The sequence below is a fragment of the Tamandua tetradactyla genome, chromosome 16 (assembly GCF_023851605.1).
Source record: "Tamandua tetradactyla isolate mTamTet1 chromosome 16, mTamTet1.pri, whole genome shotgun sequence".
NCBI lineage: Eukaryota > Metazoa > Chordata > Mammalia > Pilosa > Myrmecophagidae > Tamandua > Tamandua tetradactyla.
Window position 1 is genome coordinate 69,201,234 of NC_135342.1, and position 24,408 is coordinate 69,225,641.

Below are 24,408 nucleotides of genomic sequence, written 5' to 3' on the forward strand. Positions count from 1 at the left end.
CAACAAATCAAATCACAAGTAAAGACATTTAGTCAGTCATCAAAAATCTCCCTACAAGCTGTGTTCCAGTAGCCATGTTTCTTGATGATGACTGAATAATGACACAGCTTTCACAATGTGACTGTGTGATTGTGAAAACTTTGTGTTTGATGCTACTTTTATCTACCTTGTCAACAGATGAGTAGAACATATGGAATAAAAATAATAGGGGGAACAAATGTAAAAATAAATTTAGTTTGAAACGCTAGTGATCAATGAAGGGAGAGGTAAGGGGTATGAGATGTATAAATTATTTTTCCGTTTTCATTTTATTTCTTTTCCTGAATAGATGCAAATGTTCCAAGAAATGATTATGATGATGAATATGCAACTATGTGAAGATATTGTGAATTACTGATTATATACGTAGAACAGAATCATCAAAATAGGAATGTCTGCATTTGTTTTGTGTTTTTTGGTATTTAAAAAAAATAAAATAAAATAAAAAATCTCCCTACAAAGAAAAGCCCAGGGCCAGATGGGTTCACAGAAGAATTTTAACAAACATTCCAGAAAGAACTAACACCAGTCCTGCTCAAACTTTTCAAAAAAAATTGAGGAAAAAGGAACTCTACCTAACTCATTTATGAAGCTATTATCATTTCAATACCAAAACCGGGTAAACATGCTATAAGAAAGGAAAACTACAAGCCAATATTCTTAATGAACACAGATGCAAAAACTCTCAATGAAATATTAGCAAATCGAATGCAACAGCATGTTAACAGAATTATACATCATCACCAAGTGGGGTTTATACCAGGAATGCAAAGATGGTTCAACACAAGAAAATCAATTAATGTAATAATTAACAAAGTAATAAATTAATAGGGAAAAAACCACATGATAATCTTGATTCTTGCTGAAAAAGCATTTGACAAAGTTTAGCATCCTTTTCTGATAAAAACACTCCAAAAGTTAGGAATCAAAGGTCACTACCTCAATATGATAAAGGAAGTATGTGAAAAACCAATAGCCACCATTGCACTCAATGGAGAGAGACTGAAGGCCTTCCCCCTAAGATCAGGTCTAAGACAAGGATGCCCACGGTCACCACTATTATTCCACATTCTGCTAGAAGTTCTAGAGCAATCAGGCAGGACAAAGAAATGAAAGGTATCCAAATTGGAAAGGAAGAAGCAAAACTCATTTTTGCAGATGATACAATACTATACTTGGAAGATCCTGAGAAATCTACAGCCAAGTTACTTGAGCTAATAAACAAATTCAGCAAAGTGGTGGGATATAAAATTAATGTGCAAAAATCAGTAACATTTCTATACACAAGCAATGACCTAGCTGAAGAGACAGTTAAGGAAAAAATTCCATTCAAAATAGGAACTAAAAGAATCAAATACCTAGCAATGAACTTAACTAGGGATGTAAAGGACTTGTACACAGAAAAGTATATAACATTGCTAAAAGAAATCAAAGGAGACCTAAATAGGTGGAAAGACATTTCCTGCTCATGGACAGGAAGGCTAAATTTACTTAAGATGTCAATTCTCCTCAAATTGATCTACAGGTTCAACACAGTACCAATCAAAATTCCAACAACCTACTTTGAAGATTTGGAAAACCTAATTACCAAATTCATCTGGAAGGGAAAGAGATCCCGAATAGCTAAATGCATCCTAAAAGAGAAGAGCGAAGTGGGAGGATTAACACTCCCTGACTTTAAAACCTATTATAAACCCACAGTGGTCAAAACAGCATGGGACTGGGACAAAGACAGAAGCATTGATCAATGGAATCAAATCTAGAGTGCAGAACTAGACCACCAAATCTATGGTCAACTGATTTTTGACAAGGCCCCCAAATTCTCTGAACTGGGACAAAATAGTCTTTTCAATAACTGGGCATGGAAGAACTGGATATCAACAGCCAAGAAAATGACAGAGGACACCTGTCTAACATCCTACACAAAAATTAACTCAAAGTGGATCAAACACCTAAATAAAAGAACTAGTACCATAAAGCTTCTAGAAAAAAATGTAGTGAAACATCTTCAAGACCTAGTAATAGGGGGTGGCTTCCTAAACTTTATACCCAAAGCACAAGCAACAAAAGAAAAAATAGATAAATGGGAACTCATAAAAATCAAATGCTTCTGTACTTCAAAAACCTGTTGTAAAGAGGCAGCCAACTCAATCGGAGAAAATATTTGGAAATCACATATCAGACAAAGGTTTGATTTCCTGTATATACAAAGAGATCATACAACTCAACAGCAAAAGAACAAACAACCCAATTACAAAATAAGCTAAAGATATGAATAGGCATTTGTCTGAAGAGCAAATAAGATGGCTCAAAAGCATATGAAGAGATGCTCATTTTCACTGGCTATAAGGGAAATGCAGATCAAGACTAGAATGAGATGCCACCCCACACCTATAAGAATGGCTGCTAAAGTCCCCTTGGGGAAATGGTGAGAAAGGGGGAAAATTCAACTTTCCCAAGTGAAGAATTCCTAATATTTTTGTGGGGACAACCAAGGCAACTGACTGAGCCCTCAATCTTGGGGTTTGTTCATATGAAACTTAACCCCACAAAAGAAAGGCTAAGCCTACTTAAAAATAGGCCTAAAAGTCACCCTCACAGGACCTCTTTTGTTGCTCAGATGTGGCCTCTCTCTCTCAGCCAACACCAACAAACAAACTCACTGCCCTACCCCTCTCTATGTGGGACATGACTTCCAGGGGTGTGGACCTTCCTGGCAACATGGGACAGAAATCCTAGAATGAGCTGGGACTCCTCACCAAGGGACTGAGAAAACCTTCTCAACCAAAAGGGGGACGAGGGAAATGAGACAAAGTGTCAATGGCTGAGAGATTCCAAATAGAGTTGAGAGGTTATCCTGGAGGTTACTCTTATGCATTAAATAGATATCACCTTTTTAGTTAAGGCGTAAGAGAGAGGCTGGAAGGAACTGCCTAAAAATGTAGAGTTGTGTTTCAGTAGCCACGTTTCTTGAAGATGATTGTATAATGATATAGCTTTCGCAATGCGACTGTGTGATTGTGGAAACCTTGCGTCTGATGCTTCTTTTATCTACCTTATGGACAGATGAGTAAAATATATGGATTAAACATAAATAAATAATAGGGGGAACAAAAGTTAAAATAAATTTAGTAGACTGAAATGCTAGTGATCAATGAAAGGGAGGGGTAAGGGGTATGGTATGTATGAATTTTTTTGTTTTCTTTTTATTTATTTTTCTGAATTGATGCAAATGTTCTAAGAAATGATGATGATGAATATACAACTATGTGATGATATTGTGAATTACTAATTATATATGTAGAATGCAATGATCATATGGTAAGAATGTTTGTGTTTGTTCATTGCTATGTTTTAAAAAATTAAAAAAAAAAAAGAATGGCTGCTATTAAACAAACAGGAAACTTTGAATGTTGGAGAAGATGTGGAGAAACTGGGACACTTATGCACCATTGGTGGGAATGTATAATGGTGTGGCCACTATGGAAGACTGTTTGGCGGTTCCTTAGAAAACTAAGTATCGAGTTGCCGTAAGACCCAGCAATAGCACTACTTGGTATATACCCAGAAGAGCTGAAAGCATGACCCAGACATCTGCATACCAGTGTTCATAGCAGCATTATTCACAATCGCCAAAAGGTGAAAACAAACCAAATACCCATCAACAACAAGTGGATCAACAAAATGCAGTACACAGATACGATGGAATATAAGGCAGCAGTAAGACAAACTGACGTCCTGAAGCACATGACAAGATGGATGAGCCTTCAGGACAAATTAGCCAGACACAAAAGGACAGATACTGTATGATTCCACTTTTATGACCAGCATAAAGGTATGACCAGAGGCTTGTAATACAAAACATAGGAGACTTAGAGATACAGAGAAGATAGTGATGGGTGAGTCGTTAGCTAATGAGGTTGAACTCCAGTATAAGGGAATAGATAGGAGCAAAGGTGATTCTCTAGCGGGTCTAGAAGTAATATTACCATATTGAAGATGAACGAGATTGAACGGGGTTGTACAGACCTATGTGTCCCACTGACTTATACTAGAAATATGAATCAGTTCTCGTAAGAATTACTTCAAAGATATGATTTTTGTACAAAGAGTGTTTAAGTCCAGAGTACAGGGGGAAAACAGCTATTGCATGCAATGAGCTATGTTCAAAAGGAAACCATAAGCACTACCACAGCAACAGCAGAGGTAAATAATGGGGATGGGACAAGACTTAAGAGGAGGTTTAGATTTCCTATTTGGTGAGGATGTGTTTATTGGTTTCCTGACTCTGGGGAACAATGAAATTATTTAAAATTCAGAATGTTGATGGATTGGACTTTGGGTCCTCTACATGATGCTCGATGAATGCAGGTGGCTGAAGGATACAGACAGAGAAGTAGATTGGTGAACGATTGTATATGCTTATGAATGAAGGTTGTGCTGCTACAAAAAGGAACAATGTCATGAGGCATACAGTGATATGAACGAACATGTGGGACATTTGGTGAGACAAAATAAGCCAGGAACAAAAAAACAACAATGGTATGGTCACTTTCAGAAAATGCTTATAAGAAAACAGGGATCTAGATCGTAAGCTTTTAGAGCAAACACATTAAGTCTGGAGTGGTGGCTATTATTTCTGGATTTTGAGAGGCTGTTTTATATATATAACCTGATATTAGAGATAAGAATGAAGCCGAACAGGTTGGGTTTAAAGTAATTCAGAACACAGGGGTAAGGAAGACAGTGACTATACTTTAGAACCACATATACTCTTTGAAACCAAGGGAAGAAAAGTTTATCTGATCTATAACTGAAATTTTCTGTAGTGCATAATCTAATTCAACCTATCTGTATAGCTCACTTCAACAACTGAAACACAGGGAGCACAGAGTAAGAAAGAGTTCTTATTCTTTAATCCTGTATAGATTATTGTAATGCCTGGATATATCCTAGAGTATATTAAGCAGATAATCGAAAAGTATTGGCAAAGTCCCCAAAGATACGGGAGAAAAATATGGATCAAGGTCATGGCCTATTGACTTGGGTGTCCCTAAAGTTTGACACAATATCACTGTCCTCCCCCCTAAGTGGGACATGACATCCAGGGGTGAAAGTCTCCCTGGTGAAGTGGGAGATGACTTCCAGGGATGAATCTAGACCTGGAACCATGGGATCAACAATTCCATCCTAACCAAAAGAGGGAAAATAAGTGTAATTAATAAAGTACCAGTGGCAGAGAGAGTTCAAATAGAGTCGAGAAGCTACTCTGGAGGTTGCTCTTACGCAAGCTTCAGGTAGACCTTGCTACCTATCACAACCTGCCAACCCCCAACCAGGACCATTCCAGTCAATCCTAAAGAACACTTAGGGCAATAAGATTCCATAAAGTTTCCATGCACTAGAGTACCTTCCCAGAAACCTACAACCTCCAGTCCTGAAACCTAGCCCAGCCTCTCCAGAACATAAGATAGTTCCATCTCCGTACCCCATATTAGAGACAGACCCTTCCAAATGAAAAATTTAGAATGGTCATAGCCCAAACCCCAATGAGAGATATGCAAAGATCAAAGGTGATGGTGGAATTATACAGAAAAGATAGGAATTAACAAATCAATATGAGTGCTGAATCATTAAATTGATATTTCTTTTAGTCTCCAGTATTTCAGAGCAGCTAGAAGTAAAAATCTGAAATTGTAACCCAAATCAAATTGTGGTGCTGTGCTTAGAAATTTATAGTTTTGCATATATGTTATTGTTCACAAAAAAAGAAGGAAAAAAAAGTCAATTGTGATGATAAAAAAGTATTTAAGCCCTCTAGCCTCCTATATTTTGGAGCAGCTAGAAAGAAAAATATGAGAGGATCGTATAGTAGCCCATGACAAATTCTGGGATCTATTCTGTAACCACTTTTTGAAGAGAGCTTTGAAAACTATTGCTTTTTTTTTTCTTCGCTTTGTATATGTTATACTGTACAATTTAAAAAGTTTAAAAAAAGTGGCATATCCATAAAATAGAACATTCAGCCATATAAAGGAATGAAGTTTATACATGCTCCAACATGAATGAACCCTGAAAACATATGCTAAGTGAAGTAAGCTAGACACAAAATGACAAATATTTTTTTATTCCACTTACATGAAATATCTAGAATAAGTAAGTTCATTGAGACAAAGTAATCAGAGATTACTAGGGGTTAGGGGGTGGAGGAAATGGAGAGTTATTGCTTAATGGGTGCAGAGTTTTTGTTTGGGGTGATAAAAAAGTTTTGGTAATGAATGGCGGTGATGATAGCGCAATACTGAATGTACTTAAAGTCACTCAACTGTACACTTAAAAATAGGTAAAATGGCAAAATTCATACTATATATGTTACCAAAATAATGTCTTTTAAAAACATGCGAAACCATACTACTATCTGGGTTTATAAATAGATGACAGTAGTATAAAACACGCATGGGCACGATAAATGCCAAATTCAGAAAGGGTATAGGGGTGTATGTGAAGCTGCAACTATATATTTTTTTTTTATTTCTGGAAAAAAAAAATAAGACGAAGCAATCATATCAAAAGGCCAAGATTTGTCAAATCTGGGTGGTAAATGCACATGTCTCCTTTTATTTCTGTGTACTTTTCAGTATGATTAAATACTAAAAAATGAAATTTCCTCCCATCATATGCCTAGTGAACAACCATTCTAATTAGACCAGGAGGGCAGAAAGCAGAATCTAAACCTAATCCACCACTGTATCCTCCATAGCATCAAGTACATAGCAAACGCAAAATACCTATTATAGTGTTCACTACCCTTCACAAAAACCCAACCCAAACCAAAAACCTGAGAACACATCAGGTGCTGTATCACTAAAACTTCTGTAGAATTACAGCCCTACAGAACCTACCAATTTTAACGCACTATCCAAGAAAAGAATTACACTCTTCCAAACTTCACTCATAAATTCTTCACTGCTCTTCAGAAATAATATTAAGGTCATGCCTTTAATATTGCTTACGACGTGTTTCTCGAGTACACCTACAGCCTCAGAACCGAAGGTCAGCGGCCCAAGCTACTTCTCGAAGTACCCAAAAGACACTCAACAAATCAACCTTCCAGAAAACAAAGGGGGTTTGAATGAGGGAAGGACCAAAGAGAGCCGACTCCAGGGACCTGAACCAGTCGCTACCCTAGTCTTTAGTCACATGAGGCTATTCAAATCAGATAAAATTAAAAATTAAGTTCCTCCGTCGCACTAGGCACATTTTAAGTGCTCAACAGCTACATCTGGCTACCGTACTGGATGACGCAGATGTACGACATCTCCAACATCGCGAAGTTCTGCAGATACAGAACGTTCCACCATTGCAGAAAGTTCTGCGGAACGGGCCGTTCTGGGGCAAAGCTTCCCAAGCCACACGGAGAGATACTGAGTCCCCCCACCCAGCCCCTGAGGTAACCAGGGATGCCTAAGAGCAAAAGAGCTTGGGTTGGCCACCCAACCCTTGTATTTATCTCATCGTGCCACACAAATGCTATTTTCTATGTACGCCACTGAAGTTGAGACTTGAAATGTTATCCTTCCAACTGCTCCTTCACAGGGCTTCGGTCATTTGAAACAATGCCCGCCAAAGGCCGGGAAGACGACCTGCCTATTAGCAAGTATGAGGAGGCACCGGGGAGTCAGAGACCTCTGTTCGAATCCCCGTTCTGTTACCTACTGCTGTGGGTCTCTTAACGCTTCTGCTCAACTTGTTCATCGATAAAATAGAGATAATCGAAGAACGCCACAGAGTTGCGTCACAGCGTAAAACTAGATAAAATAACAAATTAAGTTTCTCAGTTTCTTCAAAGTGACGCAAGTTCTGGACGCTCGACGGGAGTGCAATTATTTGCAAATGAATAGTCGAGAGACTTTGCTGCAGGGAATTCGGCTCCTTCCGGGACCGCTCAAAGTTCTTGCCCTCACCGCCCCCCACCCACCTGAGGCGACTCGCCCGGGAGGTTCGGGCGTCTCAGTTAGACCATTGACCCGCCCAGAGAGGCCAAACCTCTTCCGGCCGCCGGCCTCCGCTTACGCCCGCCCGCAACCCACCTCGTGGGGGTGGGGGTGGGGGTGGGGGTGGGGGTGGGGGTGGGGGTGGGGGTGGGGTGGGGGTGGGGGTGGGGGTGGGGTGGGGGTGGGGGTGGGGGTGGGGGTGGGGGTGGGTCGCCGGGTCCCGCAGCAGCCCGAGCAAGCTACCCGGGACCTAGAGACCCAACGCCTGGGGAGAAACTAGCACCCTCCTCACCTGAAGACAGAAGGACGCGTAAAGCTCGTGAGCCCGCGCAGTGGCAGCCCCTGCTTTCGTAGAACCAGCACTGCCCGGGCCACAACCGCCACTTCCTAAGCAACCGTAGCTCCCCGCCTGAGCCGCGGGCCCGGCCTGCTCCTATTGGGCAGCAACCACCAGCCGGTGACCAATAATCTCTCTTCTTCTTCCATTGGTCCCTGCTGCGGGAACAGCGGCGCTCTCATTGACTGGTCCTTCGTAGGCCGATGAGGCGGGACCATGCACGAAGAAAACTCGTACAATTGGTAGAAACCTATGCCCTTCACGTCGCGCTCAGCCCGCGAAAAGGAGAGCGGTTAAAGAATTTTGCCGCGATTTGCTTGAACTTTCTGGCGGGACAAAGTTACAAAAGAACGATTTACCCTTCCATTTCGGGATACATATGAAAATATTAAAACTTTGGCTCCCATTGATTCTCCCTAACGCTTTAGTGAAAAAGTTATTATTACCGAGAAATGAGGATTTAAGGGATGATTTTAATTACTAAATCATTATGTTAATGTCCCTTTTTGCTTTCTGGCATATCGGAGTAGATAGGAAATACCTGAAATCTCTGAATTATAATCCAGCTGCCTTGATCTCTAATAATGGTTGCTTAGCCCTTGTCTTCTGCCCCTGTGATTGTAAAACCTTTGTGACTAACCTTCATCTGTACCTAGTTACCCAGTTTTTCAATTTAAGAGTCTTATAATACCTAAAGATAGCCCCCCAGGGTTTATCAATGAAGGGTCTTGGGTTCCCCCCCAACTAACCCACTCTAAATCCCAAATTATTTTAATGACGAATATCAGATATAACCAAAGTGGGCCCACCTGACATGCGCAGTAGCTTAGATTTTAACCTACAAGTCACCTATACTTCATTCAGCCATTTTCTTCCATATATTCTGTGACTAAGCATGTAATTAATCTGCACATACTTGATAATTAGATCACCTCTAATTACATCATCTGGGGCCACTGTACTCATCTTAAACCCTGCCCACCTTTTCTCTAATAAAACTGCGAATGTTATATGAACTACACTGCAGTTCTGGGAGACAGCTTTTGGGCCCTTAGGCCATTTGCTCTCCTACTAGCATGTAGTAATAAACCCTTTCTCTCTCTGAAACCCCAATGTCTCAGAAATTGGTTATTGAGCATGTCGGGTGAAAGAATCCATGGCCTTTGTCTGGTGGCATTATCTTTATCCAAAGGACAGTAACTAATTGAATAATTTCACTATTTTGTCCCTAGAATTCCAGATTCATAAGAGGATGAGACAATCTTGTTCTTAAATATCCTCTCGTGGAGTTGAAGAGCTCAAGCAGAATTTGCCTGTGTGATCTCTTCAATCCCAGACCACTTCAATAAATTGCCTCCTGCTAAAAGAAGGTCACATCGCTTTCCATTTTTCAAGCATTTAGCTGAAAGGAAGACAAAAATCTCATTTTTAGGAGAAACACTTAAAAACCTAAATCTCAGGCACGGGCTATGCATTGTCAGACTTTTATTTACGCAACTGCCAATTTTCAGTGGAACGGTAAAGGAGAACATGAATAATCGAAAGTCATAGATAATCTGAAATTTGATTTTTAAAATATAATTATTTTATTAAAGAAGTTGTAGGTTTACAGATAAAATATGCAGGAAATGCAGAGTTCCCATACATCTCCCCCGCCCCATGATTTTTATTTATTTATTTATTTAGATTGTAAGGTAGTTCATTTACTTTATTTATTTTATTTTTTAGCAAGTAAGTAGGAAATTTATTAGGTACACATGTAAGAGGACATGTGGGCACTCTCACAAAGGTAAGTGAGAAAGGCTAGAGGCCTCCAACTGTTATTAACACCTTGCATTAGTGTTATCCTGGTTACAATTGATGAATGAATATTATTATACTTGTACTATTAACTATAGTCTATAGTTTAGATTAGGGTTTACTGTTTGTGTTGTACAGTCCTATGGTTTTGTTTTAAAATTTTTATTCTAGTGACATATATACAACTAAAATGTCCCTTTTTAGCCGTAATTAAGTGTACAGTTCAATTCTGTAGTTATGGCCACAATATTGTGCTACCATCACCACTATCCTTTACCACAACTACTCAATCACCCCAAATAGAAATTATATACCAATTAAGCAGTAACTTCCCATTGCCTAACCCAATGCTGGTCTCTGGTAACATGTATAGTAGTCTGAGTCTATGAATTTGCTTATTCAAATTATTTCATATTAGTAATATCATGCACTATTTGTCCTTTTGTGTCTGGCTTATTTCACACAACCTGGTGTCTTTAAGTTTCATCCATGTGAACCTTATTCCTTTTTTATTATTGTTTTTATTATCAGAACTTCATTCCTTTTTATGATTGAATTACATCCTAAAGTGTGCATACATATTTTGTTACCCATTGATCTGTTGATGCTCCTATCTTTATTCTCTTGATGCTTCTTGGGTTGCTTCTATTTTTTTTGGCAATTGTAAATAATGCTACTATAAACATAAGTATGCAAATACCTGCTCCAGTCCCTTTTTCAATTCTTTTGGGTATAAAACTAGTTGTGGGATTGCTGGGACATATGGTAATTCTATACTTAACTTTCTAAGGAAATACCAAACTGTTTTACACAGCAGTTGTACCATTTTACATTCCAATCAACAATGAATGAGTGTTCCTATTTCTCCATATCCTCTTGACACTTGTTATTTTGATTTTTTAAAGAGTAGCTATTATTAGTCAGGGTTCTCTAGAGAAACAGAACCAACAGGAGATATCTGTAAATAGAAGATTGATAAAGGTATCTCATGCAACCGTGGGAATGTAAGAGTCTAAAATCCACAGCGCAGGCTGTGAAGCCGGCAGCTTCGACAAAGGATCTTGAACGCCATAGGAGAGTTTTGCTAGCTGAAGAAGCAGTGAAAAAGCCTGTCTTCTTCCTAAAAGTCTTCAACTGATTGGATTACATTGTTTGCGGGAAAACACACACTTTGATTGCAGATGCAATCAGCTGAAGCTGCAATCAACTGACTGATGATTTAATAAACCAGCCTTCCGGTTTATCAACCAGCCACGAAATACCCTTGCAGCAATAGTCAGGCCAGTGCACCGATAACTGGGCATAATAACTTGGGCAAGTTGACACCAGAACCTAACCATCACAGTCCACCCCTTGACAACTGGGCAGCTATACTCATCATCTTGAAATATCCTGAATTTCCAAATAGAATGTAACAGACATGTTTCACCTAATAACACTAAACTGTCATGCACACAACAGGAAACACACTAAATCTCTCCAGAATAGGGTGCAAGTCCTTAGGTAACTTTCACTCTTGAACTTCATATCTAATAACTTAAATACTATAACATGAACAATACAATGTATGTCATATGATAAGAGGAAAACAAGATATTTGCTTACGTACAAATACAAATATGCTTATAACAAAACAGGGAGGAAATATTCATGCCATCACAGTCCTTGTTTCTTTAACTGGGCATGTGGTCATAGTTCATATTTATGACTACCTTCTTCCACTACCCATTCCATGTTCTCTTCACAGTCAGCAAATACTTCAGCTGGCTTGTGGTTCTTTTCCAGGTGGGATGACTCAAACCTTCATTCCTAAGGTTTCTGGGCTATTGGTAGTCCTGCCTGGGTTGGGTTGTTGCAGTTTTCAATTGATTTTAATCACAGAGTGTGGTAGTACTAAGAGATGCCCTAGGGGATATGATATATTCCAGGAAAACTCTTCTTTACCTCCATTGTGTAATTGCAATCCTATTTCCCCTTGATACTCAGGATCAATCACCCCAGAAAGTACAGTAATCCCTTCTTTCCCTGTTGATCCAGTAGCATGAGAGCCTAAAGTGGCCAGGTGGCAGTCTTAACTTCCAGTTCAATGGACTCATTGCTGTGTCTCCTGGTAGGAGCACTCCTCCTTTTGGAACTAAGACTTGTAGCCCAGCAGAGTTTAAGGCTTCAGGTACAGGAAGCAAAAATTTTCTCTAGTAGATAATTAGGGGTGATAGTGAGTGGTGCCACTCCCATTTCCATCCCTTGATTCCTGGACCCATGAATCTGGCTTTGGGAGAAAAGGCAACATACAGTGAATGCTAATTCAGTGCATACACAGCCTCCTGAAGAACACTGCCCCAGTCCTGCAAGGTATTTCCATCTAGTTGGCACCATAATTGGGTCTTGAAGAGGCCAGTCCACTGTTCTATCAAACCAGTTGTCTCTGGATGATGAGGAACACGGTAAGACCAGAGAATTCCATGTGCCAATTCCTGCATTTCATTTTCTGTGAAGTGGGTTTGTGCTGGTTTGAAAGGATGTGTGTCCCCTAGAAAAGCCATGTTTTAACCCTAATCCCATTTTGTAAAGGCAGCAGTTTCTTCTAATCTCTATTCAGCACTGTATATTTGAAACTGTAATTAGATCATCTCCCTGGAGATGTGATGTAATCGAGAGTGGTTGTTAAACTGGATTAGGTGACGACATGTCTCCACCCATTCGAGTGGGTCTTGATTAATTTCTGAAGTCCTATAAAAGAGGAAACATTTTGGAGAATAAGAGATTCAGAGAGAGCAGAGAATGAAGCAGAGAGTCCACAGCCAGCGACTTTTGGAGATGAAGGAGACCGTCTCCCAGGGTTCTTCATGAAACCGGAAGCTAGGAGAGAAAGCCAGCAGATGATGCCATGTTCGCCTTGTGCCCTTCCAGCTGAGAGAGAGAAGCCCTGATTGTGTTTACCATGTGCCTTCTCACTTGAGAGAGAAGCCCTGAACTTCATCGGCCTTCTTGAACCAAGGTATCATTCCCTGGATGGATGCCTTAGATTGGACATTTCTATAGCCTCGTTTTAATTGGGACATTTTCTCAGCCTTAGAACTGTAAACTAGCAACTTATTAAATTCCCTTATTAAAAGCCGTTCTGTTTCTGGAATATTGCATTCCAGCAGCTAGCAAACTAGAACAGAGTTCCTGGATCAGAAGCAATACTGTGGGAAATACCATGATGGTGGATAAGACATTCCATAAGTCCATGAAGGGTAGTTTTTGTGGAAGCACTGCATGCAAGGAAGGCAAACCCATGTGCAGAGTATGCGTCTATTCCAGTTAGAACAAATCATTGCCCTTTCCATGATGGAAGTGGTCCTATATAATCAACCTGCCACCAGGTAGCAAGTTGATCACCTTGGGGAATGATGCCATATTGGGGAATAAGTGTGGGTCTCTGCTGCTGGCAGATTGGGCACTCAGCAGTAGCCATAGCCAGGTTGGCCTTGGTGAGTGGAAGTCCATGTTGCTGAGCCCATGTATAATCCTCAAACCTACCACTAAGCCCATTTTTTTTTCTTATGAATAGACATTTTTTAAAATTTATTAATTAAAAAAAATTAACAACAAAAAATTTAACATATCATTCCATTCTTCATATATAATCAGTAATTCTTAATATCATCACATAGTTGTATATTCATCATTTCTTAGAACATGTACATCGATTTAGAAAAAGAAATAAAATGATAACAGAAAAAAAAGATTATACATACCATACCCCTTACCCCTCGCTTTCATTTATCACTAGCATTTCAAACTAAATTTATTTTAACATTTGTTCCCCCTATTATTTATTTTTATTCCATATGTTCTACTCGTCTGTTGATATGGTAGATAAAAGGAGCATCAGACACAAGGTTTTCACAATCACACAGTCACACTGTAAAAGCTCTATCATTGTTCAAACATCATCAAGAAACATGGCTACTGGAACACAGCTCTACATTTTCAGGCAGTTCCCTCCAGGCTCTCCACTACATCTTGAACAACAAGGTGATATCTACTTAATGCATAAGAATAACCTCCAGGATAACCTCTCGACTCTGTTTGGAATTTCTCAGCCATTGACACTTAGTCTCATTTCACTCTTCCCCCTTTTGATCGAGAAGGTTCTCTCAATCCCTTGATGTTAATTCTCAGCTCATTCTAGGGTTTTTCTCAATCCCTTGATGCTGAGTCTCAGCTCATTCCAGGATCTCTATCCCACGTTGCCAAGAAGGTCCACACCCCTGGGAGTCATGTCCCACGTAGAGAGGGGGAGGGTGGTGAGACTGCTAGTCGTGTTGGCTGGAGAGAGAGGCCACATCTGAGCAACAAAAGAGGCTCTCTTGGGGGTGACTCTTAGGCCTAAATTATAAGTAGACTTGACCTATCCTTTGTGGGGTTAAGTTTCATATCAACAAACCCCAAGACTGGGGCACTAAGCCCATTTTATTCATGAGACCATGGGGCAATGGCAGGAGTGGCTGGGGGAAGAGGATAACTTCTATCCACAGAACAGGTCGTCTTATCCAGTTGATTATTAAAACCTTCCTCTGCTGAAGTCACCCTCTGATGAGTACTCACATGGGACTCAAATATTTTCATGTTTTTTTCCCACTCAGAAAAGTATATCCACATACCACTTTCCCAGACCTCTTTGTTACCAATATTCCAATCATGCTCCTTCCAAGTCCCTAAACATCCAGCAAAACTTTTAGCAACAACCCATGATCAGTATACAAATGCACCCCTGGCCAGTTCTCCTTTGAAGCAAAACACCCACTGGGAGGATTTCCCCTCACCACTGTTTCTTTACGGACATCCCAGAAAGGGGTTATAGTATTGCAGCTGTACACTTCCAAGTGGTACCTATATATCGTGCAGGACCATCTGTAAACCAGGCCCAAGTTTTCTCTTCCTTGGTCAACTGACTAAGGAACCCCCCAAGAGGCCATAGCTCTGGTCTGGGAAAGAGAAGGTAATGTGGCAGGAGAGGGGCCATGGGCATATGGGCCACTTCCCTATGTAATGTACTTGTGCCTCCAGGACGTGCTCAAACCTTATCTCTTATATACCATTTCCATTTTATAATGGAGTACTGTTGTGCACACCCAACTTTATGGCTTGGTGGGTCAGACAACACCCAGCTCATGATAGGCAGCTCAGGTCTTGTGGTATCTTGGTGGCCCATGGTTAAGTGTTCAGTCTCTATGAAGGCCCAGTAGCAAGCTAAAAGCTGCTTTTCAAAAGGAGAGTAGTTATCTGCGGTGGATGATAAGGCTTTACTCCAAAATCCTAAGGGTCTGCATTGTGATTCTCCTGTAAGGGCCTGCCAAAGGCTCCAGAGAGCATCCCTATTTGCCACTGACACTTCCAGCACCATTGTTATCTACTGGATCATATAGCCCAAGTGGTACAGCAGTGTGCACAGCAGCCTGGACTTGTCATAGAGCCTCCTCTTGCTCCAGTCCCAACTCAAAACAAGCAGCTTTTCTGGTCATTTGGTAAATGGACCAGAGTAGCATACCCAAATGAGGAATACGCTGTCTCCAAAAACTAAGTGTTGGCCTCTTTTTTGGTCATAGGAGGGGCCAGATGCAACAGCTTATCCTTCACCTTAAAAGGAATCTCTAAACATGCCCCACACCACTGGACACCTAGAAATTTCTGAAGTGGAGGGCCCCTGCATTTTTGTTGGATTTATCTCCCATCTCCTGATATGCAAATGCATTAACAATAAATCTAGATAGAGTATTTGCTACTTCTTGTTCACTAAGTCCAATCAACATGATAACAATATAATGGACCAGTGTGATGTCTTGTGGGAGGGAGGAACAATCAAGTTCCCTGCAGACAGGATTATGGCATAGAGTTGGAGAGTTCATATACCCTTGAGGCAAGGCAGTGAAGGTACACTTCTGGCCTTGTTGCTGAATGCAAACTGTTTTTGGTGGTCCTTACTGACAGTTATTGAGAAAAAAAGCATTTTCCAGATCAAGAGCTGTATTCTGTGTACCAGGAGATGTGCTGATTTGCTCAAGCAATGATACCACATCTGGAAGAGCAGCAGCAATTGAAGTCACCACCTCGTTAAGTTTAAAATAATCCACCGTCATCCTCCAAGACCTGTATGTTTTTGGGGTGGATCATGAAAAGAAAGAGAAATGTCTTTCCAGCCACTACCTTAGGGCATTCCATTGCAGTTTCATCTGGTGAAATAGAATTATTTACTCCAGATAGAAGAATGAGGGCTGTTTCTCCACGGGAGTTGGTTACAGGTTTAGGAGGCACTGAAGGGTTAATCTCTTTAGGTGAAGGTTGGATTGCAGATCCCTTGGGCAGACTGGAGGCCAGGAAGCTGTTTTCTCAACGGCAGGCTGGAGGTCGAGAAGTTCTTTCCTCAGGGCAGGCTGGAGATTGGGTGGCCATTTCTTCAGGGTAAGCTAGAGGTGGGACAGCTGTTTCCTTAGGACAGTCCATTACTGGTCTATCAAGCAAAGGCTCAGCACATTCCAGGGATTCTATGTCCCACTGCCATCATTATCAAGCCATAAGTAGTCATCCAAAGTTTCAGGATCCCAATCTTTTCCAATCAAAGCCCTTACTTTAACAGCAGACACCCTGTAAGGTTGAAATTTTAGTTTATGCTATAAATCTGCTACTCACACAATGAGGCTCTGTGTCTAGTTTTCAGAGATCTCAAGTCTGCAACCACAACCAAAGAGACAATGACAATTAAAAGTAATACATAATCCTTGATGGGATCTAACAACGGAGGAGAGAAGGCACAAAAGGACATTATTGGGCCATTTGAAAAAATTGGAATATAGATTGTAAGCTTTATACCAATGTTCAATTACTTGAACTTGATAGCTGCATTTAAGGTAGATATATAAGTGAATATCCTTGTTCTCAGGAAGTGTACAGGACAATATTAAGTGCTTAAGGAGCATGATGATACAACTGACATGCCAATGTTTCAGAAAATGGATTGATAAATAGAGAGATGGATATCTAGATAAATGGGTTGATATATGATAGGTAAGATGAAATGGCAAATGTGGCAATATGTTGAAATGGTGGATGTGGGTATCTGGGGAGGATGGAGTATGTTGGAGTTCTCTGTGTGGGTCTGTATTACTTTTATAACTGCCTTGTAAGTTTGAAGGTAAAAATTTCAAAATTTAAAAACTCAGTATGCCTCTATCAATCTATTGATCATCTATTTATCTATCATCTATCTATCTATATCTATGTCTTGAACTGCTGTCCATGTTAGTGAATACATAGGTATAACATCAAATACTGAGCATATGAAAAATATTTAAAATTAAAAATTAAAATTAAAATACACAAGTAAAAAAAGGAAAAAATACATAAGCACATCAAATACTGAATATCTGAAAAATATTTAAAATGAAAGTTATTTAAAATTGAGAAATTATCATTTCTTAAATATAGTAAAACAAATGTGCACAATACCAAAGGTGAAAAGTATGCCAAATTTTTCTAAGTGGTTTTAAAAGTAAATTAGTTCATGATCCCCCTAGTAACCATGTTTACTAGTTAGCAAAAAAAGAAAAAACACACAGGACAGGAATTTAAAGTCTTGTCTCCACCTTTCAACACTTATACCTAGTGAGAGGAAAAAGACGTTGACTGTGTTCCATAGTACGTATGAAATTCCTATTTCCTATTTCGTGGTTAATTACTTAAATAGCAACTTCCTATTGGCTCATTTTTGAGGAAAGAAAAAAAAAACAAGAAACTAACTATGAAATGTACTAAACATCACTTCAAAGAAGAGTTGTTTGAATGAATGTCTTTATTTTTCTCCACCAAAAGACATGACTAATGGGTTCCTCTCTGCTACATGGTAATAACCTCAGGTCCATCTATGGACCAGAATGTGTAATTAAAAATACAAAACTTGAAAGAATTGTCAAGGTAAAACAAAAGATGCCAATTAAAGTTTATGCCTATAGTAGGCCATGTCCCCAGGCTCTGGGGAAGGTCATTACTTTTCCTCTATCATTAGGAGTATCATAATTCATTCAACAAATACCTATTTAAAATTACTGTGAACTTGGCTTTGGTCTATATGTATGGATACTGGCATATAAGCAAAGAAGACTCTTGATCTAATGGAACTTACAGTCTACCAAGGAAAAGTAGATCATAAACCTAAAAGGAAGAACAAACACAGTTATTTCCGGTAGGAAGCATCATAAAAGCAGTGAAACAGAAGGACATGAAGGGAAAGTGTTTAGGAGAGTGCTTTCAATAGAGAGGTTCATGAAAGGACTCTCTGAAGTGATGACACTGGAGCTGAGACCTGACAACCTCAGAGAAACAATTTGAGAAATGGTATATAGTCCATAAATTACCATAATAAAAATAGAGTAAGGTAAATGCAGTGATAAGCGTGGTACTGTCCCAGAGAGTGCAAATGAATAGGACTTCAGGAATCTGGGCTCTGTTACCAACCACCCCCCACCAACTACCATTAATACTTGACATAAGGTGCTGACTATTGGGGGGAGGGGCGGCTCATTTTTGCATGGCAAAAGGAGCAAGCTGGACCAAAATGAAGAGCTCTCCCTGTTTGAGGTGCAATGATTCTAGAAAATCACAAAATGTTGCAGGGGCTGAGAACAACAGGTAGGGGAGAGAGAGAAAGATCTCTATTAGATACCGACAACCAGAACGGTGTTGACCTGAGGTCTCTCTCCATCAACCCTTTGGAAGGCCATGGGAACTGATATGTGCACAAGTTGCTACAGGCATGTGCTGGGAATTCATTCAATGCCTTCATCATTGAGAAGGCTACTTTCCTCAGTATAGCAGGAGGCTTTCCAGGGAGTAGCCTGGTGGGCAGGAGCAGATGCAGATTTGAAGGACCCTCTAGAAGAATATAAAACTACATATATTAAATTAGGGGGTCTACTTCCAAGAATGGCCAAATTGTTGCTTAGACAAACCTTCTAGCAGATGACAACTAAAGGCTCTGGACAAAAGGTTTTTTAAAAACTAATTGAAAAAGAAAAAAGAAAAAAGAAAAAACTAACCGAAGGCACTGGAGAAGGACTAAAAGCAGGCAGGAGCTAGAGGAAGCTCTACAATTGGAAGAAAAGTATAGCACCAACCGAGTGTCCTACTTTCTCTGGTTATTAGCCTGAGGGTAGGCCTCAGTTAGCCCCAAGTGTATTTGCTAAAGCTCATGGAAATCCTCACTCTAAATTGGTTGAAAATCAGATGACAAAGTTTGGAGCAGCTGGAAAGCGAGAGGGAAAATTCAGGAAAGGAGAAAGTTAGAGGCGAAGCCCCAATTCCTTGTGTACATTTTTCCCACATGTCTACCTGACCTCTGAATTAGAAATATGCAGAGCAGATTTCAAGCAGCCAGCTAAACCAGAAAGATTAAACATGGATTTCAGATGTCGCTAATCACAGGGGATTTAATCTACAGGGGAGAATTTTCACTGTGACTCCTACAGAAAGGAGAACAAAGAATTTTAAACATGAAAATAGTGGTATCTGATGACAAACTCTAACAAAATAGTCATGTTAAATGTTCAATCTATCTGTGTTTATTCTTCTGCATTTCTTTATTTACAGAAAAAAAACTTGTTCTAGATTAAAAATAGAAACAAAAGATTTTTAAATGATAAAAAATAATATAAATCATCCATGATTTTATTCCCCCGAGATGATTACTAGAATATAAGCTCCAAATGCATTTTATTTAGTGCTCTTTTCTCAGGGATTGGAACAGCGTCCTGTTTTCTGTTGAATGATTCAGGATAAATTCTGAATAAAAAATGCAACACATAGAGGTAGGGATCAGTGTTTCTTAGGCAAAAGGAACACTGTGAGCAAAGGCGTAAAAATTACGAATGAATGGGCCACGTGCAGGAAACACAGTCCTGAGTCTGGTGGAGATAAAAACTGGCAGCTCCTATGCTAACATATTTTGTTTATCCTACACAGATATTAAGATAATTTTTTAACGAGTTGCCAAATTTTTAAATGTGGAGAATTCACAGAAAAATCTAAATTTCCAGCTATTTCTCACAAAATAGAAAGCTCTGGAAGTTTGGAATCTCATTTCTACACAGTAAAAGAGGCTGGAGCTAGGCAGAGGCTGCCCTTCTCAGCAAAGCTTATAAATTTCAGGCCCAACTCACTCATTTAAGCTCCCTCCTAAACCCTGTAAGCATTAAAGTTTGCAGTCTCTGAAAGGAGAACTCTGGGCTCTCAGGCTAGAAACTCAGGTTGGGGTCAGAGATATAAGGCCTTGGGTAACGGAATAGGAAGTTTGTACTTAGTTCAATGTGTGCAATTGAGTAATACTTGCTTATTTACTACTGCTGTGTAACTGTGCTAGTTTAAAAGTATGTATGTCCACTAGAAAAGCCATGTTTTAATCTAAATCCCATTTCATAAAGGCAGAATAATCCCTATTCAATACTGTATGTTTGAAACTGTAATCAGATCATCTTCCTGGAGATGTGATTAAATCAAGAGTGGTCGTTAAGCTGGATTAGGTGAAGACATGTCTTCACCCATTTGGGTGGGTCTTGATAAGTTTCTGGAGTCCTATAAAAGAGGAAACATTTTGGAGAAAGGAGATTCAGAGAGAGCAGAGAATGCTGCCGCACCACGAAGCAGAGAGTCTATGAGCCAGTGACCTTTGGAGATGAAGAAGGAAAACGCCTCCCAGGAGCTTCATGAAACTGGAAGCCAGGAGAGAAAGCTAGCAGATGATGTTGTGTTCGCCACGTGCCCTTCCAGCTAAGAGAGAAACTGTGACTGTGTTCGCCATGTGCCTTCTCACTTGAGAGAGAAACCCTGAACTTCATCAGCCTTCTTGAACCAAGGTATCTTTCCTTGGATGCCTTAGACTGGACATTTGTACAGCCTCGTTTTAATTAGGACATTTTCTCAGTCTTAGAACTGTAAACTAGCAACTTATTAAATTCCCCCTTTAAAAGCCATTCTGTTTCTGGTATATTGCATTCTGGCAGCTAAGAAACTAGAACAGTAACAAATCACCCCAAAACATAGTGGGTTAAGATAATCGTTTATTTGGCTCATGATTTTGTGGATGGGTAATATGGGCTGGGCTCAGCAGGGTATTTCTTCTAGTCTTGACTGGGCTCAGTCATGTGACTGGTTGGCTGCCTGGTCAGCTGTCAGGCTGAATGGGCCAATATGATCTCAGCTGAGACAGCTTGTCTCTGCTCCATGTGATCTCTCATCTCTAGCACACTAGCCCAGCTTGTTTGTGGCTGAGCAGGGTTCCAAGAGAGTGAGTAGAAGTTCATGTGGCTTCTTAAAGCTTAGGTTTGGAACCATCACTAGGCTTGGAAGAGTTCCACCATCCCTTCTTCCACATTCTACAGGCCAAAGCAAGTCACAAGGCCAGCCCAGATTCAAAGGGGGTGGGGGGGAAGACCCATCTCTCAATGGGAGGAGCTGCAATGTCACATTGCCATGAGGTATGGATACAGAGACACATTTTTGCAAGTCATATACCTCAGTTATTATCAGAGATGTATTTTTGAAAGTCTCATTTGGAGTGGGATATGCCATGTATGGCTGGAATTATATATTCTATTTGAACAGAGAAATGCTGCCTCCCTGAACCCATAAATAGCTTGGCACCAAAACATACAAGACAGAGATGTCCCACTCATCCTTCTTCCAGCTTCTTGTCCAGGGACTCCCTGGTTTAGGTTTCAGGACATGACTCAGCAAAGGCAGACAGCTTCGTTATGATTTCTGCGAATGGATGAATAGAAATTAGACAAAGGCAGGGATCTGACAGCCAAGCTAGAAGCACAGTGAAGTTCTTATTGTGTAGAAACAGCATCCCCCATTGGTCTGAGTGGTGTCTAAAATTCCACCATGTGATATGAAGTTCTTCTTTCACTTGGTCAATTTTTAAAATACAAATACCCCATTCAGAGGGATAAACTCACATCTTAGTGTGAATTAGTAGCTGGTATTAGATTCTCTAATACCAGGAGGAGCTTGGATTGGAAGAAACCTGGAAGAGGGAGGAAGAAGACAAAGAAGAGTTTAAAGAAGAGGAAGATCTTGTCAGGAAGCACCACTGACTCCCCTCTCCTGCTCTGCAATAGCAAAGGGGGGAGTTTCAGTTAGAAGCTAGCCCATGATTTTAATTCTACCTACCCCTCCCAGAAAGGGAGGATAGGAGTGGAGGGAGGAGAGGGTGAAGTGTAGTTCTCTCAGGTCTCTGTTAAGAGTGCTTCCCAATGCACCACCTATAAGAAGGTCTCAAAGAACGGTCCTTCAGCTACAGACTTCAGTACATGGCAAGACTGCCACTGGGGAACTGCCTCAAAAGGCTGGACAACCATTTTCTTTGGTTCCTCTCTCAAGGCATTTCAAACATCAGTAACCAGATTGCTCCACACCGAGGTGACTGGAGAACCTCTTACCAGTGTGCCTCAGGAGACACCCATGAGAATGTCTGAAGATGCATGGTTTCCAGGATAGATAAAAATGTCCATCAAGGGTGGAATGGATAAATAAGGTGCATGTTTATCTGATGGATACAGCAGTGAAAATGAAAGGGCTGAAAGCTACCACATCACCAACATGGATGAATTTCAAATCATAATGCTGAGAAAGTGAAATCATGGTAGAATACAGTGTGATGTCATTTCTATAAATTCACCACACATGGGAAAGCAAATAATACAGCATACATATATGGCAAAACTAAAAATAACTTTTTAATACAAAATTAGTCTATGGTGGTGTGACAGCAGCTTAGTGGCAGAAGTTTCACTTGCCATGCCAGAGACCCGGGTTTGATTCCCGGTGCCTGCCCGTGTAAAAAAAAAAAATGTTAGTCTAGGGGCTGTCCAGGAAAAAGTAGAGAATGTAAAAAGGAAGGGACTCACAGGTAGCTTCTGAATTAGTGGCAATGTTCCATTCCTTTATAAGGGGTGTATGGATGTGATATTCTTTTACCATGACTTTTCTAATAGCAAATATATATTTTATTCACTGCTGTAGAGTGACACATATCACAATTAAAATAAGGAAAAAATAATTTAGTGTCTTTGAAATCTGCAGCAACTTTGGTGGAAACTCTTGTCCAATCCAGGGATGCTGTATGTGAACCACTCTCTCCTGCCTCGTGTCTTATGGAAAGTCTGGGAGACTCGGCTCTAGAATGAGAGAACTCCCTCTCCTTTCAGGGAGAGAAGTAATGCCAGGAAGCTCTGAGGAAGCAGCTTATTACATAGAGTAAAGTTTCAAAGAAGAATTCATCCTGATGATATTGAAACAAAGAAGGAAAGACAAAAATGAAAGAGTAAGTGAGAGAGAGAGAGAAAAGAAAACAGGCTGGAGAAAAGAAATCTGCCCATCCAATCCATGTTGGACTAAGCACTGCCACTGGAACAGGGCACACTCAGCCCCTGTTGTGAGCCACTGCCTTAAAAGGTTGTAGAAGGGGAATCTTTTGCAGATGTGAAATAGTGTGTGTGGCTCATGCTCTTTGGAGCTGGACTATGGAAAGACAAGAAAGAGCCCTACCATCAACAGAGGGCCGCTCAGAGGGATCACAGGCCCGGCACCTGTCAATGACCTCCTGCAACATTGGAGGGCAGTCTTCACCCAGTGGCTCCTTCTGCTCCGCCAAACCTACCAGCTCACGGATCTTCCTGGTGTCACAGCCTGGCATGGAACATAGGATGGTAGGCTTAAAAGCCTGCTTTGGCACTTGCACATTTCTCTGGATGCTGCTGGCTGGCATCAGAACTAGGGACTTTCAGTACTGAGAAAATGGAATCACCTCTGAGGATTCTACTTACTAGCCCAGGCAGTGCCCACATCAGAGAACAAAGCTCTGAGGACAGCATTGATGGAGATTTTCTAATCTATTGGAAGGGGACCCAACCCCAGCCAGTACCATCTGACCCAGACTTCACCCTCATCACCTTCAAAAGGGATCTTCCCAGTGGCAATTTCCCAGAGGACGATTCCAAAGCTAGAAGAAAACCAAGAAACTGAACAACCATCCAAGTTTTCCTTGTCCCACATCCCTCTTGCCATTTCCATAAAACTCAATGATTTTTCTGCCTTTTACCCAATTCCATTTAGCAGAGTTGAGTTAAGAAGTGGATTTGCTTTGGGCTTTTCTGTCCTCTTCATGTGAGTTAGACTCTGCCCGGGAGCACAAACGTA

The 24,408-nt window shown here is 40.4% G+C and overlaps 2 protein-coding genes across 6 annotated transcripts in view; both read right to left on the reverse strand.

Moving 5' to 3' along the window:
* Positions 1-8,542, reverse strand: part of RFWD3 (ring finger and WD repeat domain 3) — an 85,125-nt gene extending 76,583 nt beyond the window's left edge. The window contains exon 1 of one of the 4 annotated variants that reach the window (XM_077133020.1): positions 8,326-8,542. Coding sequence is in view for 2 of the 4 variants with exons in the window: in XM_077133019.1 (XP_076989134.1) it covers positions 7,752-7,794 (43 nt within the window). In the remaining 2 variants the exon portion in view is untranslated. Of the gene's footprint in view, positions 1-7,751; positions 7,941-8,017; positions 8,103-8,325 lie in introns of those variants that run through there. The other 3 variants (XM_077133021.1, XM_077133019.1, XM_077133018.1) reach the window with 3 other exon arrangements.
* A 12,704-nt stretch (positions 8,543-21,246) lies between these two features.
* MLKL (mixed lineage kinase domain like pseudokinase) overlaps positions 21,247-24,408 on the reverse strand; it is a 33,571-nt gene continuing 30,409 nt past the window's right edge. Inside the window, exons 9-12 of one of the 2 annotated variants that reach the window (XM_077133024.1) lie at positions 24,162-24,211; positions 23,758-23,898; positions 22,167-22,234; positions 21,247-21,966 (exon numbers count right to left, since the gene is read on the reverse strand). In XM_077133024.1, the coding sequence (XP_076989139.1) occupies positions 22,170-22,234; positions 23,758-23,898; positions 24,162-24,211 (256 nt within the window). In that variant the 3' untranslated portion in view covers positions 21,247-21,966; positions 22,167-22,169. The remainder of the gene's footprint in view (positions 21,967-22,166; positions 22,235-23,757; positions 23,899-24,161; positions 24,212-24,408) is intronic. The other variant, XM_077133025.1, reaches the window with a different exon arrangement.